Source organism: Ambystoma mexicanum, chromosome 10, assembly GCF_040938575.1.
Source record: "Ambystoma mexicanum isolate Mex_15411 chromosome 10, UKY_AmexF1_1, whole genome shotgun sequence".
In the NCBI taxonomy this organism is placed as follows: domain Eukaryota; kingdom Metazoa; phylum Chordata; class Amphibia; order Caudata; family Ambystomatidae; genus Ambystoma; species Ambystoma mexicanum.
The window spans coordinates 1,596,238,058-1,596,254,816 of NC_090932.1; the positions used below are offsets into that span (position 1 = coordinate 1,596,238,058).

The 16,759-nt window shown below is 47.6% G+C and overlaps 1 protein-coding gene across 2 annotated transcripts in view; it reads left to right on the forward strand.

The window, feature by feature from the left end:
* The window catches only part of PI4KA (phosphatidylinositol 4-kinase alpha), a 2,470,135-nt gene that overhangs the window by 1,210,172 nt on the left and 1,243,204 nt on the right, over positions 1-16,759 (forward strand). For both annotated transcript variants that reach the window (XM_069619956.1, XM_069619957.1), the window contains exons 28-29: positions 656-745; positions 3,349-3,468. In XM_069619956.1, the coding sequence (XP_069476057.1) occupies positions 656-745; positions 3,349-3,468 (210 nt within the window). The remainder of the gene's footprint in view (positions 1-655; positions 746-3,348; positions 3,469-16,759) is intronic.

Here is a 16,759-nt window from a genome sequence, read left to right on the forward strand (position 1 = left end):
ATTGCGTGAAAGTGTGCCTGAAATTGCAAGTGAGTATAATATAAATATGTCAAACATCAACAATGTGCGGTCTAATATAGTACCCTTGTGTCTGGGCTAAACTTACTCTATGAACAAGACATGCTTAGGGCCTCTCAAGGAGGCACAACAGGTTTGCGTCCTGGATGAGGTCTCCGATTCGATCTCCCGAAGGAAAAAGTCTGTAAACCAATCAAGGAAACAGTGCCTTCTTGCCAAGGGTGTAATGTAGGAATTTGATTTGCAAATGAATGGCGTCAAACACATGTGACCTTGAATGGTAAAAATAAAAATATTCATTTAGGAGTTGGAACATCACAGTAATGTACGCACAGGTGAAGTATATGATAAAAAGGTTTCCCAATATGCAGCCCACTCATAGTTTTGTTAAAGAAGTCCTTAGTATGTTTTTTTAAAATCTGGTGTGCATCTTCAGATAATAAAAACATAGTTGGTAAGGTAACAAAAACTGTATTTTGTGGAGAGGCGCTTCAAAGCGAGTGCAGCAGCTATGCAGCAGGTTTATGCATTAGAATTCTAGTGTTGTAGCCTTGCTAGTGTCGTCCTACCCTTTTACTATCCTGGGCAAGGCAAAGTTTAGTTAGGAGGAACTAATGCTGTATCTATTTTTCTGCAGAGCATTGTGAAGGACTTTGCTGCACGCTGTGGAATGATTCTGCAAGAAGCAATGAAGTGGGCTCCGTCTGTCACCAAATCACACCTGCAGGTATCTATTTATTTTCATCCCACGTTATGTAATGTCTTAGGCCCAGTAAGCCTCAGCAGAGCTTTCAATTGTGACTATCTTATTTTTTATTTTATGTTATTAGGATATGGTTAAACACAGCAATATCAATTACATAGTAGAGAACATTAGAAGACATTGATGAAACCAAACGGAGTTTTACTCAAATAGATTTAAAAAAAGAAAAGGAGAGTCCCAACTAGTTCTAACCAAAGTCAGGAAAAATATCCATGCTCAACTTTCCAGTGGCCAAAATAAATGACACATGTCGCCCCATAATCTTGTTCCAAAGCTGCGCCGAAGTAATAAAGTGTACATCCTGATACAATTGTTAAAAATACAATTGTCTTTTATCCGCCAAATATGCTTAAATGTTTCTACGATTGTGTTCTGCCTACAAAATCTACATGATCTCTGTACTGTGGCGATATGTTGCCAGCTCCCAGCACTTCCATCATAGGCAGCACATTTAGTCTTGCACGTACATAATGTATACTAAATCTAGTATCAGGAAAGTTTACGAGGTACCATGGTAAAATGTTCAGCGGTCTCTCTATTTTACTGATGTTAGAATATAATTTAAAGGTTTTTGTAATGTCGCTGGTAGAAATTCAGTCCATATTACACAATGTCCTCTTAATTTTACCTGGAGCAGCACACAACATATCTACAGTAGTATCAATAGACTTAAACAATTTATCCCCATAAATAGCCCACTCACACAGGCCAATGTCACTAGAATTTTCAATTGCATGATTCAGGACACCAAATAGTGACGCGTCAGGGTGGACTAGACTATTTTTATATAAGCCAAGATGTTTCCAGGTTGCCATGGCAGAAAGCAAGGTCAAGCCCAGTTCATATCTCACAACTGCTGACCGGATGCAGTTAGGAAGACCCAGCATCTGCCTCCGAAAGAGCCCCTCGAGTCTACCCCAAAAGGGTTGCGGCAAGTGTCCCTATACCTCAGCCCCATAGCTTAAAATAGGCACAACCGTGGCCTTAAGAAACATTAACACCGGTAGTGGTGAGAATCGTCCATATTTATAATTTTGCGCTTAGCTTGACTTAGTAAAATGTCATCTTCAAGCTTCATAAAATAAGCCACCTTCTTATTTTTAGTGGAGATGAAAACCTCCAGATAAACAAAAGTGACTATCACAAAGAACTGCTCTCAGAGTGACTATGTGGAACTCTCTGAAACAGTGTTAGTGCCCATCAAGAGGAGTACATTCCTGATCTGGACAATGCTTCTTCCTGATCTTCACTCTTAGTTCCCCTCGTTCTCTTCCTGCTGAAAGTTCTGGTGTTCTCCCCTGCAAATGGAATTAGACCACTGGTTACCCGCTTTTCACTGGGAGTGTCAGAGACGAAGTGTGGTGTGAGCAGCACTAAGGCAAGAGAAAGCACCAGTTTCGCATACATGGGTTTAAAACAGCAAAACAAAAAGAGGTGATTGCTGGAAGGTTTCAAATTAATATTAAACTCGGGCATAGCTCTTGGCAACCCAAGACTCCCAAGACACAACTCACTGATGAGGAAGAGGCTGAAATATGTTTGGGCTTGCTTGTGGTCTCGTGCAAAACGGATGTGACAAAGCAGTTTGGGCTGAACTGTCACTTTTGGGGTGCGACCAAGCCTGACTTGCATATTGTCTTTCCCCTTTGTTTAATCTCTTGGCAGGCTGAAGGATAATGGTCTGGATGTTTATCCAGAGCAGTGCCAGAGGGTATGATTAATTCTAAAACTGCCAGCCATTGCCTGTTTTGCAGGATTTAAAACAGCACAAGAACACCTATCAAAAGGAGAAGAGAGCAACGAAGGGTGAGGAACAGCACTCCATTATCCTGCTCTTAATACCCATTTGCCCACTAAGGAGGGTCTGCAACCATGTTTTAGCTCACTGTACCTTTTCCAGAGGAGAAATATCCAGTGAGCTAAAACATGGTTGTAGACCCTCCTGAGTGGAAGAAATTCAATAGAAAAGTGTATTTGACCCATGTTCGTAACTCAGAACAGGGGCTCCCACACTCCTTTTCAATCCTATCTGAGCACATCATTGCTACTTTCCCTCACCTCGTTGGTGTCTCTCACTCTGTTCCGCTTTTTATCGTCCGCTGTGTTTAAAGCTGCAGCCTTAAAGGTGCTTTACTTTCCCTTGTTGCCGTTCCTCATTCTTCGTTCCCGTCTTCTAGTCCTGTTCCCAGTGCTTGTATTTTCAGGCTACACTAGTAGTTAGTACTTTTCCTCGCCTCACTATTCCTTATTCTTTGTTCCACTTGTCTCCACATGCTGGATGTTCTTATCCTAGTAGAAGGCTGCATTGGTTGTGGGTGTTCCATCTCGGCTTGGTGGTGTTCTCCACGGTTTCAACTTTTGTCTCTGCCAGATGTTATATTGTTTCTAATGCTGAGCTACTCATCACTTACATGTCATTCCAAGACTCATGGAAATTCACTTTCCTAAAATGAGGGCTTACAGTGAATCCCCTTTCTGGATGTCTTCTCTAAGCTCACCATGTCAGAAATGAGCATCTGATGCCATAAAGAATATACCTGTAAAAGACACTTCCTTCTTTCATCTAGGAATACCTGAATAAGCATCAGAACTGGGTGTCCGGTTTATCACAGCACACAGGGTTGGCTATGGCTACTGAGAGCATACTTCACTATGCTGGCTACAACAAGCAGAACACCACACTTGGGGTAAGCAGCTATCTTTTCATGAAACCGATTGGCAACTGTAGAGGGTAGAAGCTGTGTACTAATGCGACAGTGTTCTTTGTAAGGCATGTGTTTGTACCATTTAATGTAGAGAAGGGGAGGATAATGCACATTTATGCATCAGTGGTTCTTCTGTTTTTTGCGTTCCCTGCTGTAGAACACAGAGTTTATGCACTCATGGATCGAAACAACTCTGTTTAGCCTGTCTGTGCATAGTAAGTTATAGGAGATTGAATGTGTGTGCACGTGCAACAGTATACTGTGAAGGATCTCTGTGAACAGTCAGCCATAGAGTATTTAAGAGGCGAGGGAATGGAACAGTACGCTCTGCATGATGTGTTTGTGTATACTGTCCCATGTAGAGTGGATTGAGTTTTTCTTTTTTTGGAAAAAAAGACCTTTTGGGGAAACATTGAAATGCATACACTAATTATTTTCTAAGCACCTTTTCCAGATTTATATTCATTTTACTACTTAAAGAATACACCATGTATTAATTTTTATTTTTTATACTTTGTTCAATTGAATTTAAAACAATTTTTACAAGTCTTATCCCTGGAGGTTGAGTGGTTCCACTGTGAACTGTTTGAATTCTTAAAAAAATGTTCCAGTGATCCATTTTTGTCTCCTCCTTAAGTATGCTCTAAGGGCTAGAAATCAGTCCGAGGTTTTTGAAGAAGCCTACAACTGCAATTGTCCAGCTCCTCTTCTCCCCACTCAGCAACCGACGCCACCATTCATCTTTATCATAGCTCGGAAGGTTGCAGAGAGGTGGCCTAGGTGACAGGAGAGTAAGGCAGTCACCCTTTGAAAGCTTAACAAGAGGTGTTTAACTGTTTCTGGTTGTAAGCAATAGCGACATCTGTTAGAGTCTGATTGTTTCCTTCTGGCCAGGATTTCGTTTGTGTGTAAGATGTTTAGACAAATTCTCATAACATTTTCGCGAAGTTTCCTGTCTGTTCATTTTGCCAGGTAGGCTCGTACTGTGTTGACTTTTGCCGTGTCTGTGGGGAAGTCGTGGACCAGCATGGAGGTGCTAGCATCTTCCAGGGTTTGTGTCCAATCTCTCTCCAGCAGACGTTTTTTTACCTTTTCTGGATTGTTGATAAGCTCCTCTTCAGAGCTACCTACCCAATTCAAAATCTGCTCTTTCTTTGACACCCATTCTCAAAGCATTTTACAAGATCCAGCAGAGATTTCTTGATTTATTGCCTTCAGGATGAGCAGAGGCGAGGGTAACAGTGTTTTTCTGTAAAGCATGAGTCCATTCCGTGCCACAATGAAGCTCAGTGATTGCAAAGTAAGTTCTCGCCTGATCAGAGAGATGGGAAGAGATTGTGGCAGATTTAACGCCTTCCTTCAATCTGTCCCTTCTAGCCGCGGCCAAAACTTGGCTGGTAAATATGGCAGGGCTTTGACCCCGTAAGTTAAACTTGGAGTAACTTTCATTTTGTAGAATGACAAAGTGGGGGATAAGGTGAAGCGCCTGAATTTTTTAGCTAGGGCTCTGGTCTGGGTGATCAGGAGACACACTTTTGTCAGAAGGCACTCTTGCATCAGGACTTCTTGCTGTTTTTACTCAGTATTATTCCCAAGTATCTGAAGTCATTTACAAGTTTGAGGGGCTGATCCTCAGTTAACCAGACAAACTTCTCTGCTTTTCTCAAGTTTTTTCCTAGTGCCATGATTTTTGTTTTGTCTTGATTCATCTGAAGGTTGTTTTCTTTCAGGTAAGTGGCTAAATTGTTAATTTGCCTCTGGCGTCCTATGTGTGTTTGATCAATGAGGATTATATCATCTGCATAAAGCAGTGTTGAGATTTTAATCTCGCCCAGAGTTGGAGGGAAAGAGCGCGCTCTATTCTCATGCTCCATAAAGTCCTTGGTGTAAGTGTTGTACAATGCAGGAGCCAACGGGCATCCTTGTTTAATTCTGTGGCCTGTGTTTATCGATGAGGATAACAAACCTTTCTGATTAAGGCGAACGCACATCGAAGTGCCTGAGCACAGCTCCTTTAATGGGGTTCATGATCTCCGACAGGCAGGCGCGCTGCTCTAGTTTTTCCCACAGAAGAGCTCTGTCGACCCAGTCAAAAGCCTGGACCAGGTTGATGAAGGCCATATAGATTTTTGGTCATCCCTCCAGGACTTTGGCTTTCAGGACGCTCAGGGCCAGGATGTTCGCCGTCATCCCCAGATTTTTAGCGAATCCCGCTTGAAGTGGGTCTGCCGTTTTGGAGGTCACTATCCAATCTTGTAGCTTTTCGAGAACCAATGAGCCAAAGAGTTTCCCTATGGAATCGAGTAGAGCTATCGGGGGATAGTAGTTTGTGTTATCTTTGACGCCCTTCTTAAAGATGGGCACCACTATTGCCTTTTTCCATAAGTGCGGATGGCGGCACCACGGATGCAGTTCTTAAACACTTCCATTATGAAGATTGACCACGGCTCAGCATTTTATTTTAGATTAAAGTTGGTAATGCTGTCGGGTCCAGCGGCCCGAGAGCCATTCAGTCTCTATTTTCAACTGGATCGTATTTTGGTCAGTAGGAATCTGCCATTCTGCAGTGCTTCTGATGGCACTCGGAGGCTTTGATTTCTCTGGTGTGCTGTACAGTGCCTTAAAGTGTTTTTCCCATCGTTGGTCGCCCACTGAGTTCTGTAATGATTGATTGTCTCCCTTGGCATTACCCTTTATTAGCGACCAAAAGTCCTTAGACTTCTTTCCGCAGATTGTGCGGAGCATGGCCTCTGCATCTTCCTGGTATCTATGAAGTTTGATGTTTCTCAGCCAGGTACGATAGCTTTTGAGTGCATTTGTAACATCCATCATCTTAACTTTTGAGTGAGGCTTCTTTGCTTCACGTCTCAATTTTCTGAGGTGCTTCCTTTTCTCCACCAGTTATACTTTGTAGGCATGGTTGGTTGAGTTTGGATGCATAGAGGTCTTTGCCTTTCTAGGTTTGAAAATCGAGAGAGCAGTAGAGTAATCAGCGAGGTTTGTTTTGCTTGAGATGTCTGTTGCCTTTATGAAGATGTAATTCTGTGTCCATGAGATGATCGCCTTTTCGGTAAGTCTCAGTCTGGTCCCGCTGGATTTTGGCTCAACATTTGTAGTTGCATAGGTTTCAGCAGGTTTGTAAGAAAACCATGCAAAGGTCAGCATATTGTGGTCACTGTGTTTGGTCCTGCCACCTTGAGTTAATCCGTAGATGCCAGTAGGCTACGTGAGACATGAATATAGTCAATTGTAGCTGCGTGGCCCTGGTTCTCCCACGTTGGGATGTTCCCAGACATGGGCTCGGGTACCAGTTGGAGCTTATGCAAATCCCAGGATCCACTAGTTTAGAGCAGGTCACCATTCAGGTCTCCCGTGACTATGATGTGGCAATCTGGTTGCCCTGACCATTCAATATTGGTGGCCAAGAAGAAATCTGTTGCCTTTATCACTTTTTTCAAGTGAAGTCCACTGCCCAATTTGATTGCTGTGATTAGGCCGGGTCTAGGCCTTCCTTTAGGGCCCTTTATCGCTGGAGAGTGGGTTAGTTCAAAGCCATCAAGTGAAGGTTTCGTGGAGAGCCAAATTTCTTGCAAGCACAACATGTCAAATTTTGCCAGATTTACATTAGACTTGGTTGTCAAGTGGGAAAAGCCCCTTGTATTCCAAGAGGCCATATTCAGCTTCTGCTTTGGGGCAGCCGGAAAAATCTCATGTGCCTTATAGTTGATATGGTATTAATTAGAACATGCTTTGCTCGTAAAATTATACTGATTGATATACGTTTTTAAAGGGAGGGAGAAAAAGTGTAATTTAATAGCTTGCTTGAATATTTAATTAAAAACACGTTTGTTAAATGGATGTTCTCCAGCATTGGATCTTTCACGGATACACATGATCATTGAATATTCCCCAATCGTCAGGCTGGGTATACTCATTAATATTAAAGCAGTTTCGCTTTAAAACTGCTTGTCACTTATATAGCCTACTGCTGTCACTTTGGATCATACTGGCCAAGCCAATGATATTAGTCCTCCTTAGCTCCGCCTCTGGGGGTCATCTTCAGAGTTTTACAGCACGTTTAAGTGTTGGGATTTCTTGTTGTTTTGCTCCTCGAAATCAAAATGTTTCTATCGGTTTCTTCAAGATCACTCACTTCACTGACTACTGGCAGTGGGGACTAGTTGCCGGTGAAGATCCTGACCATCGACGGATCTTCTTCACCATGTCAAGTCTTCCTCATGAGTTTGAGTCCTTCCTCACCCATTGCGATTTTGAAGCCCTGTACTTATTGTCGCCTCAAGAACGTGTACGTGGAAGACCACCATGAGAGGTGCTTATACTGATTGCATCCAGACCACGACATTGGCAGCTTCTCCATATGCCAGTCCCTTTTGCCTACAACTCACAAGGACCGTCACCGTAGGTTGGTGAATTGGCTGGAGGAGGGCGCCCAGGCCTCTGACTCGACCTGGGTGTCTTTGCAGTCATGCTTCATGCCCATGGAACATGCTCCCTCTTCTGAGAGGTGGAGGTCCCATGAAGAACCTTCCCTGGGGAAGAAACTTAAAAAAGAACAAGGGCGCATGTCTTGGAAGTCCAGAAAATGTCTGCAAGCCTCTGAGGCTCTGCACCCCTTACCAGCAACAAAACAAATTTAGGCTGCACTTGAAAGTTACGTGTGCTGGTTTCACCATGATATGATCCTCTGAAGCTCTTGCGGCAATGTTGGTAGTGAGAACAGGGACAGTAAGGCCAGCAGTGTTGAGCCCTGTGGTGAGCGCGGGCGACGGTGGGCTGGGAGCAGTGCGCGGAATGGAGCAAGGACTGCTGCACAGCCGGTGAGGTGAAAAGTGAGCAGCAGGGTCATTCGCAGCACCGGGTTGAGGAGGCCGGGCCGAGTGCTGCACGTGCCGTGGCGGTCAGGAGAAGTCCAGCAGGTTGAGGCTGAAGGACCGGGCTGCAGCAGAGGAGGTGAGAGCGAGTGCAGCTTCTCTCTGGAGGCTGCAGGGAGCCGATGCACTGAGAACATTAGGCCCTCTACAGTGTTGCCCACATAAAGGCTTGGAGCAAAGCAGGTGGTCATCTTGGAGTTGAGTGAGTGCTGCCAGCAGCAGCCTGAGCGCCAGCATAAGGACCCAGAGTCTGTGCTTTTCAATTGGTGTCCTCGCAGATGGGAGCTACAAGGATAAGGGAGGGCACACTTTAACTACATTAAGGCTCCTGTGCTACTTGCAAGCTGCAGCTCTGCTAGTGTGAGGGTCTAGAGGAGCATTGGGACCTCCTGGATTTCCATCCAACCCATAATTGTGCGAGTGGGCGGAGCATGGCTTCAAAGAAATCGTTATATGCGAATGGGGGGAACCCCTCACCCTCTGATCTGATCCACAGAAGATGTCTCACAACCAGGTCCCAGACATGCAGCAAGGGGACCTTGCGTTGATCCTGAGGGAGCTGGCCAATATCAATCTAACCATGGTGGCAGTGGACCAATGAACACTGGAGATGCAATCTTTGCCGGCAGGGATGGGGTACTCAGCTGAGCGGGTGCAGGCGGCAGAGGACCGGATCTCGGCATTACAGGACAGTATGGAGGGTCCCGAACACCTACATAGGAGGGTGCGGGAGCTTGAGGCAAATGTTAATGAGTTGGAAGATAGGAACCGCAGAAATAACATAGTGTTCTGAATTTTTGAAGGACGGAGGGCGCAGAACCAGTAAATTGGATGGAACAGTGATTGCCCACATTTCTAAACTCTTCTTGCCTACACTAGACATTCAAAGGGCTCACAGGGTGCGACTGCAGGAGACAAAGCGTAGATCGGCCCTGAGACCTAGTATCACCTTTCCCCTCTGACAATCGCAGGTTTTGCAGATCCTGGATAAAGTGAAACTGGCAAGGGGGATGCTGCACCTACAGAACCAACCTTTATGTATTGTGCAAGACTTCTCCAAACACACAATGGTGAAAAGGAGGAGTGTGCTACTGGAAATGCCTTATGGAGGGACAGGCCCTCCTAGTAATGTCCTATCACTTCTGTGTGTGTTTTCCTTATGTTTTCTGCCACTCTGGTCCAGCCTGGATCTCTGGTATGCAGCTCTTCATTTTATCTTTTGGTGAACACCACTGTTGGGATACACTTATGGCACCCATGGGTGGGGGTATACCCTTGTACCTCTTATGTGTGTTTTGGGCACCTGTGTGTTGCCCACAGAGCAGGATATGGGCTGCTAACTTGTCAGTGGCCCCGCGTATCCTCCATTTCGAATGGATTGTGTCCGCCAAGGTATTCCACATCTTTGACATTTAATGTCCACAGCTGTGCACTTCGGAAACTTTTTCAGCAGAGGGCGTCCTGCGTCGATGACATTGGGTCGATGTCCCTCGAAGGCCTCGGTCGAGGGCGACATCACCAGATGTTATAGATAGGGTGCACGGTGCCCGTAGCCTCAGTTCTGTTTTTTCCGCAAACGTGTTTGCTTCGGGAACTCTGCGTGCCTTGTGTGTTTCATCGTAGTGACGTCTTCTTCTTCGACCCCTCCGACTCTGCGGTCTGTCTTCAAGACAGACCTGCCGGGACTGCAAGTATAAAATGTCGATCACCGACCCGCATCGCATTTGTTTGTGGTGCTTGGGCGAGAGTCACGACACCGACGATTGTTCAAAAGGCCCATCGCTGACTGCCAAGGCCTTGCAGGAACATAAGGGGTAGGTAGGGGTTCTAAACCCCGTAAGTCCCGAAAATCGAAATTCAAAGGGGTGTCCACCGACGACTCGAGGGACGACTCTCCGCGTCGGGAGGAGGTTCGGGGTTCTCGGTCCAGGAGTAATTCCAGCCATTCTTCTTCCTCGTCGCGGCATTCTCAGAAGCGCCGTCACCGGTCGCCTTCCCCGTCCTCCTCGGAGGATGGAGTCATGAGGAAAGTGGCATGCCCGACGAAGTCCTCGACTGCAAAGGAATGGACTGCCTTTAAGAAGCAGATGTTGGCGATAGTTCAATCGCAGGGCATGGTTCCGGTTGCGTCTTCTAACAAAGCAAGCAAGGAACAGTCTTGTACCGTGGCTCGCACGCCTTCGGGCTCGGGTCCGTGACGCGACTCGCACTGGGAACCTTTGAGGTCCTGTTTAGATAAGGCTTCGTACAGTTGCAAGAGACGTGCTTCCAGGTCTCAGTCCTATCTCCAGCGAGACCGCTGCAACCTGCTAAGGGCTTGAAGCTGGCATCGACTCCATTGTCGAGGCCAAAGCCTTCGGCGCCCTCGACGCCTTTGGGGATTTTTGCCCGAAATTTGCCATTTTAGTACCCTGATCTGGTGGATCCTCCTAGGAAGGCTACGGCTAAGTCTGTGAGGCCAGTGTTGGACTCCAGGCCTTTTTCTGTCCCCAGGCCAGGTTTTCACCTCCCTCTGGATGACGTGTATGAGGCGGAAGAAAGGTCTGACTTTGTGGACCCTGTTGATCAGGATGTGGCTCCTGTCTTTTCTGGAGATAGTCAATTGGAGGAGTTAAGGCAAACTCTCCATGATGCCAGTGGGTTGGACACTTCTTCGGAAGTGGAATTTGGCAGGCCTGAGCCTGGGGCTCATGCAGAGTCGTCATACAGGCGGCTTTTGGCTAGGGTCACGGAGTATCTGGGCTGGTCCAGTCCTCCTGAAGATTTTGTACAAGATGATCTTACGGACATCCTAGACCAAGGTCCGTCCTCTGACTCGGTGTTACCTTTTCATCTCACGTTACAGAAATGGGTGGCAGCTGCTTGGCAGCCACTGAAATCTCTTCCGGCTGTTAATAAATCTTTGACAAAGAAGTACCACCCTTCCGTTAGCGACCCCAGCTATTTGTCCACTCACCCCACACAAGAGAGTTTGATGGTTCAGGCGGCGTACCCCAACATCCCTCCTGATAGGGACGACAAACGCTTCGCCGGTTGTGCTTGCAAGGAATTTTCTGCGGGAGTATGTCATTGAAATCGGCCAACTCCATTTGTGCCTTAGCAAGGTTTTCACACACTCCGTGGAACTATGTTTCTTTAGCGGCTGAGCATATTCCCGGGAGGGGAAGAAAGGGATGGGTTCCTTGCTCTCGTGCAAGATGGCAAGGATGCCATGTGGGAATCTCTTCAGTCGGGTTTGGATACGGCTGACAGCGTTAGCCATTCCAGGCCTGCATGCACCGTTATACACAGGTTTGCGTGGTTGTGGAAGTCTGGGTTTTGCCCCGGATGTGCAAGCCCGTCTTTTGAACATGCCCTTTGATGGCGCACATTTGTTTGGCAGCAAGGCTGATGAGAGCCATGAGAGGTTGCAGACCTCGAAAGCTGCGGCTAAATCTTTAAGCGCAGCTGTGCGTCAACCTCTGCCTTTTTGTCCTACGGGACAGCAGCGGACGGGAGGTTCTTTTTGTTACTACTCCTCCTTTCGTAGAACGAGAGGGACCGCCAGTCAAAGGTGTCAGTGGAAAAGTACCGTGGTGGTTGGGGAAATAGAGGTGGCAAAGCCACTCAGGCAGCTGCCTCTTTGCCTTCAGGCACTGCCGCAGCTGCTCCAAAACAGTCATGAGGCCATGTCCCATGGTTCGCCGGTTGGGCGCAGGCTGTCTCAGCATCTCGAGGTGGGGCGAGCCATTACTTCGGTTGTGTGGGTTCTGGATACAATAGCCCACGGCTACTGTCGTCCCTTCCTAAAGCGGGCTCACGACAATCCACCAGGGAAACTCTTTGAAGCTTCCAGATCCGCTCCTTGTGCAGGAAATATTGACCTTGCTGGAGAAAGGCGCTATAGAACTGGTGCCTGTAGCGGAGAGGAATAAGGGTTGGTATTCCCCTTATTTTTTTATCCGAACGAAAGACTGAGGATTGAGACCCATCCTGGACCTTCGTTGTTTGATCAAACTTCTCAGGAAGGACAAGTTCAAGATGGTTACTCTTTCTCAAGTCCTCCAGGCGCTTCAACTTCAGGATTGGTTGATGTCTTTGGGCCTACAGGATGCTTGCTTTCATGTGCCGATTCATCCCAAACACAGAAGGTACCTGAGGTTTGCGGCTGGCGACTCACACTTTCCGTTTCGGGTCCTGCCATTCGGATTGACCTACGCCCGAGGGTCTTCACCAAGCTAATGGTAGTGGTGGCAGCGTATCTCAGGCAAGGGGGGATTCACATCTACCCCTACCTGGACGACTGGCTGATCTGTGCGCGCTCTCCCGAGCATGCATTCTCACCTAGGTCTCACCTGCCGCTCACTCCACAGGCTGGGCTTCTCCCTCAATTTCAAGAAGTCGCACCTGACACCTTCCCAACAGCTCCAGTTCATAGGGGCTGTGTTGGACACGTCTTTGGGGAAGTGCTCGCCTCCCAAGGTGAGGGCTCATCACATTGTGCAGATGGTGGACAAGTTTCAACGTGCCCAGAGTCTCCTGGCTTTCAAATTCTTAAGGTTGCTCAGCCTCATGGCATCCTGCATTTTTCTGGTGCCAGAGGCCAGACTGAGGAGGAGATCTCTGCAATGGGTCCTCAAGATGCAATGGTCGCAGTTCTCAGGCAAGATGTCGGATCCCGTTCAGCTTCCTCTCTTGGTCTCCCAGGATCTTCTGTGGTGGGCCAACGAAGGAAGCCTGATGAAGGGGGAGCCGTTTTGGCAACCATGGCCAGAGGTGACTGTAGTGACGGATGCTTCCCTCACAGGATGGGGCGCTCATGCAAACGCCTTGACCGCCAGCGGTCATTGGTCTCCATCAGATTTCAAACTCCACATCAACCTGTTAGAGCTGAGGGCCGTCAGGCTAGCCCTGAAGGCTTTTCTGCCATCTGTGCCGGGGAAGAGTGTCCTGATCATGATGTACAACACAGTGGCCATGCATTACCTCAACAAAAAAGGGGGTGTAGGGTCACTCCTGTTGTGCAGAGAGGCAATGCAGCTCTGGTTCTGGGCCATCAAGCAGGGAATTTCGATCTCGGCAGTTCATCTGGCCGGAGACGAAAATGCGGCGACGGATGCTCTGAGCAGGCATAGTACAGTCTCTCACAAGTGGGAGTTGGCTCAGGAAGTCCTTCTGGAGATCGTCCCCCTTTGGGGAACCCCACAAGTGGATATCTTAGACACCAGTACCAACCGTAAGTGTGAGAGATTCTGCTCAAGGGAATTTCCTCAGAGAGGAGCCTTGGGAGACGCGTTCGTGGTGGATTGGTCCTTCCCACTGCCGTACGCGTTTCCTCCAGTCCCTGTCATTCCTCAAGTGTTAAGGAGGTTGCAGAGATTCGGGTCCCACATGATCCTCATTGCTCCAGATTGGTCCAGGAGAGCGTGGTACCCGGATCTTCTCGAAATGTCCATCTGCCCTCCACGCTGTCTTCCCTACCGAGAGGATCAGCTCTCGCGAGGGGGGGGGGGGTCAGGTTCTCCATCCAGAGGTCAAGACTCTCAACCTTCACGCTTGGTATCTGAAAGGTTGAGATATAAGGATTGGGACCTCCCGGATGATGTGATGGAGGTGTTGCTTTTGGCCAGAAGGCCAGCAACAAAATCCCTGTACCGTTGCCGTTGGCATAAGTTTTGTGACTGGTGCAGAGGACAAAATGTTGATCCTTTTCAGTGTTCCATTCCTATGGTTTTGTCTTTAATTTCTTTGACCCACAGGGGCCTTCGTATAGGTACCATTGAAGGTTACCTGGCGGCGCTGTCTATATTTAAGCGCTTGTCTGAAGAATGCTCTTACTTTAAGATTCCTTTTGATTTCTCAATTTCTTAAAGGACTGACTAATGTATTCCCCCCCGTCCCCTTTCCAGGTGCCGGTTTGGGATTTGAACTTGGTTTTGAAATTTCTCATGGGTTCTCCGTTTGAACCTTTTCACTATTGTCCTTTGAGATGGTTGTCCTTCAAAACCGTGTTCTTGGTTGCGGTTACTTCCGCTCACAGAGTAAGTGAATTCCAGGCACTTTCATCTAAGCTGCCCTTTACTGTGTTCCTCAAGGACAGGGTTGTACTATGGTTACGTCCTTCCTTTCTACCTATGGCAGTGTCTGAATTTCATTTGAGTCAGAAAGTGGTTCTTCCTGCTTTCTATCCTCCTCCTCATCCTGGTAAGGAAGAGGAGCGACTCCATAGGTTGGATCCTAGGAGAACTCTGAGCTTTTATATTTCTAGGATGTCCAGGGTCAGAGTGGACGATCAACTCTTTGTGGGATATGCTGGACACCATTTGGGCCAGGCTGTTACAAAACAGACCTTGTCCAAGTGGATTATCCTCACCATTACTGAGTGTTACCAATTGGCGGGTAAGGACCCTTCTGAAGGGTTGCAAGCTCGTTCCACTAGGGGCGTGTCTACTTCTACTGCCCTCCAATGGGGAGTTCTTCTTAAAAATATTTGTGAAGCAGCCACATGGGCTTCTATCCACACTTTTGTTAAACATTTCTCCCTGGATACGATCCATGGTCAAGATATGGTCTTTGGTAAGGTGGTGGTTTATTCCGCCATCTGATAGGGTACTCTAAATTATTTTCCCTCCTACATCTTTATGGTACTGCTTTGGGAGTCGTGTCAAACACATGGAATACGTTGAAGGACACAATCCATTTGAAGAACAAGTTACTTACCAACTGATAACTCTTTCGACTGGATGTTCTTCCAACGTATTCCACATCTTTGACATGTAATGTCCGCAGCTGTGCACTTCGGAAACTTGTTCGGCGGGGGGGGGTCCTGCGTCGATGACATCGGGTCGATGTCCCTTGAAGGCCTGCGTCGAGGGCGACGTCACTGGATGTTACAAAGAGGACGCATGGCGCGCCTAGCCGCAGTTTGTTTTTTCCCCCAGAACGTGTGGCACCAATCTAATGCCTGCTGGACTGCATAGCTGTGGACATTACATGTCAAAGATGTGGAATACGTTGGAGGAACATCCAGTCGAAACAACATTACCAGTTGGTAAGTAACTTGTTCTTTGGGATATCCAAGCCCTGCCAAAGGAATCAATGGATTGTGGCCTCTTGGTTTCTATTACCTTTTATCTTGTTTCCTGGGAAGCCCTATCTCTATTCCCTTTCCTCCTGACTGGCTGTTGGGTGGAAATACTCTGGGCTGCCTCCTGTCAGACTGACTGGCGACTTCCCTGGGGCTGTGTGTTGTGGGTACACCCGAGTATGAATGGATTCTGTAGTGAACTCGCATACCGTGTTATGGGTGTCTGGTTTCTGTGTGTGAGAGACCATGAATGAGACCCCCCTGACTGAAACTGATATGAATGCAGTGTAGTTTGCTTAAAGGCTGGGTACTTGCCCCAATCCACATTCCTTGTTATGGGTGTCTGGGTGGAGTGAATGGCCTGAATGCCTATGAGCGTGATTGGCTGCCTGCCTGCATGAATGCACTTCTGTGTGATTGGCTGACTGAGCCTGGCTCAGCCAGAGTGAAGGGGGAACAAATGCGTATATCTGGGCACCTCGCACAATTTGATCAGAAGCTGAAGTCAGAAGAAGCTGTTCCTTGAAGCCCAACTGCAGACGTCTGCATTTCTTCGTGTAATCCAAAAGCTGCCATGTTCTTCCAATGACTGAACCAGAGAGGACCTGCAAAGGATACCTCTCCCCAAGCTACAAGGGACCATCGTGCAACCTGTTGCTCTTCATCAGAGGTACCCTGGAAGCCAGTCCTGTGTACCTGCCATCCAGAAAAGGGGTCTCTTTAAGTCCTGAAGAGGAGGGCCCGGACCTCTCAAGCTCATTGGGGTCGCCCAGGGTCCGGAGGTGCAGTTCAAGACCGCTGGAAGCCGTTGCTGTCTATCGCCCAAAAGAGGGGGTACCCAGGCATAGTGCTGCTTGACACCCAGAACTGCGAAAGTTCCAAACTGCCTAGAATGTTTCAAGGGACATCCTGCTCATCTTCTCTGAACACTTTTTCACGCCGGAGAGAGTCCAGAGTCGCTGAGAGCAGATGAAGGTCCGTTGGTGGGTTTCCCGCCACCAGCAGGTAACAGACTTCCCGAGGGCCAAGACTTGGTTAGGGTTTGAGGTCCACTCTACTGGTCGAATCCAGGTCGCGATAAGCCGTCCAGAGGTCTTTGCTGCGGCTGCAGAACTGAAGAACCGAAAGTCACAAAACAGCGATATTCTAAAACCTGACACCGAAAGTGACCTATGCACACCTTGCTGCCAGAAGTCATCGAAGGGTGCCAGGGATCGTGCTCTTATCTGCCAAGCCTTTAAAAAGCCCACAGCACGTTTCATCTTCACATGACTTCAGTCGGAGAAATAGTTGTCGAAAGGAGAGCACCCCAAAG